Genomic DNA, 1,437 nt, shown 5'->3' with positions numbered 1-1,437 from the left:
GCAGATATGAGAAAAAGTTATTTTTGTATGTGTGTATGTATAAATATGTACTACATATGTGTCATTAGAATATGTTTCCAGCACAAATACCTGCACATTATGCTTTTCATTTGTCATTTGTCTTGTTTAAGAAGCACAGAGAGCAGAATTCAAAGCAATCCTGTAAATGGAAACACCATAACATCTCTCCAAAACTGGAGGTTCTCGTAGGTCTTACAGTAATCCTTTAAAATGATTTGTGATCTGTGAAAGTTGTAAGTGCACAAGATAACTTACTTTACTTTGACGGTGATTCTTGGCAAATTATTTGAGAAAATAAGCAGATTTAGCCATGCTCAGTTATTACAAAATGACTGAATATTTTCATTTGGTTCTGGATAAAAGGTCAAATCAAGAAAAAGAAATATAGAAATATCTTCTACTGAGCCATGCAGACATTTAGTTGGCACTGATACCAAGCTGCAGGAAATACTGTCATTGTAAATGAGATAATTCGCTTGCTGGAAAAAGGTTTTGTAAAGTGATTACATTTTACTGTATCATCTTTTGTGAAGCTTCGCCATGCTTTTGAGTGCTAGCTCTGGTGATATTTTACATTACTGTAACCACTATATGTGTTGTGTTGAAGCATGCATAACCAGCAATTCAGATCACACAGCACATACAAACTTGACAAAATTGAAAAGCATGTAATCTCTCATACAATCAACAGCTGCAAAAGCCACTTCTCTTTATTTGCCACAAAGACTTATATACCTGCATTACTGCCTACATTATGTCCATGTTATGCATGTTTTTAATACATCATCCATGCCTCTGTACTCACTCTGCAATCCTCTTGCCAAGCTCGCGGCTGGAGGGGTGGGAGTTGGCAGTGAAGATGACCAGGCCGCCCTTGGTGTGGTTCATGTCGCTGGGGTGTCGGCCGCTGCTCTCCCCGCACTCAGGCAGTGGATCCCTGGGCACCCACGCTGCGCTGAGCCCTTCCTGCAGACAAGGGGGGGGGGGGTTACTTCCTTCAAAATCAATGTGTCAACTCTGGGAACTCAACCAGACGAGGAACAGTCTAAACTTGTTATTTAATGTAATCTAAAAGTATATTGTAAGGAAACTCTGTTGAAGTTACAAACAAGCACCAACTGCAGCATTGTGTTCTTTAAAGCAACCTCTGTCTGAAAGCTTGACCAGGCAAAAAGTCATTCATGAACTTCTCCTTTTACATCCAAGGACAACATAATGTTACCATACACTATTGCAGCCATATCGTTTTCAACTGAGCATAAATCAGAAAGCTTTTCAATCTTTGAAAAAGCTTTATGTTATTTGCAATGGACAGGGTTCTGTATCCCCATACCCCACATATTGTCTGCCTCTATCAAATCTTGGAGGAGAATGGATGGCTTTCCTCCTTCGGGGTTCCCACTCCTTTTAAGAAAT

General features: G+C 39.7%; 1 protein-coding gene across 1 annotated transcript in view; it reads right to left on the bottom strand.

The window, feature by feature from the left end:
• Window positions 1–1,437, bottom strand: part of LOC118322524 (phosphoribosyl pyrophosphate synthase-associated protein 2) — an 11,488-nt gene that overhangs the window by 8,575 nt on the left and 1,476 nt on the right. The window contains exon 2 of the mRNA XM_035654228.1: window positions 827–987. Coding sequence (XP_035510121.1) covers window positions 827–909 — 83 coding nt within the window. The 5' untranslated portion in view covers window positions 910–987. The remainder of the gene's footprint in view (window positions 1–826; window positions 988–1,437) is intronic.

Source organism: Morone saxatilis, unplaced genomic scaffold (assembly GCF_004916995.1).
Source record: "Morone saxatilis isolate NCDOM2014 unplaced genomic scaffold, NCSU_SB_2.0 Contig14, whole genome shotgun sequence".
Lineage (NCBI taxonomy): Eukaryota > Metazoa > Chordata > Actinopteri > Moronidae > Morone > Morone saxatilis.
Note: the sequence above shows the minus strand (reverse complement) of the source record. Positions and strands in the feature narration are given on the sequence as shown.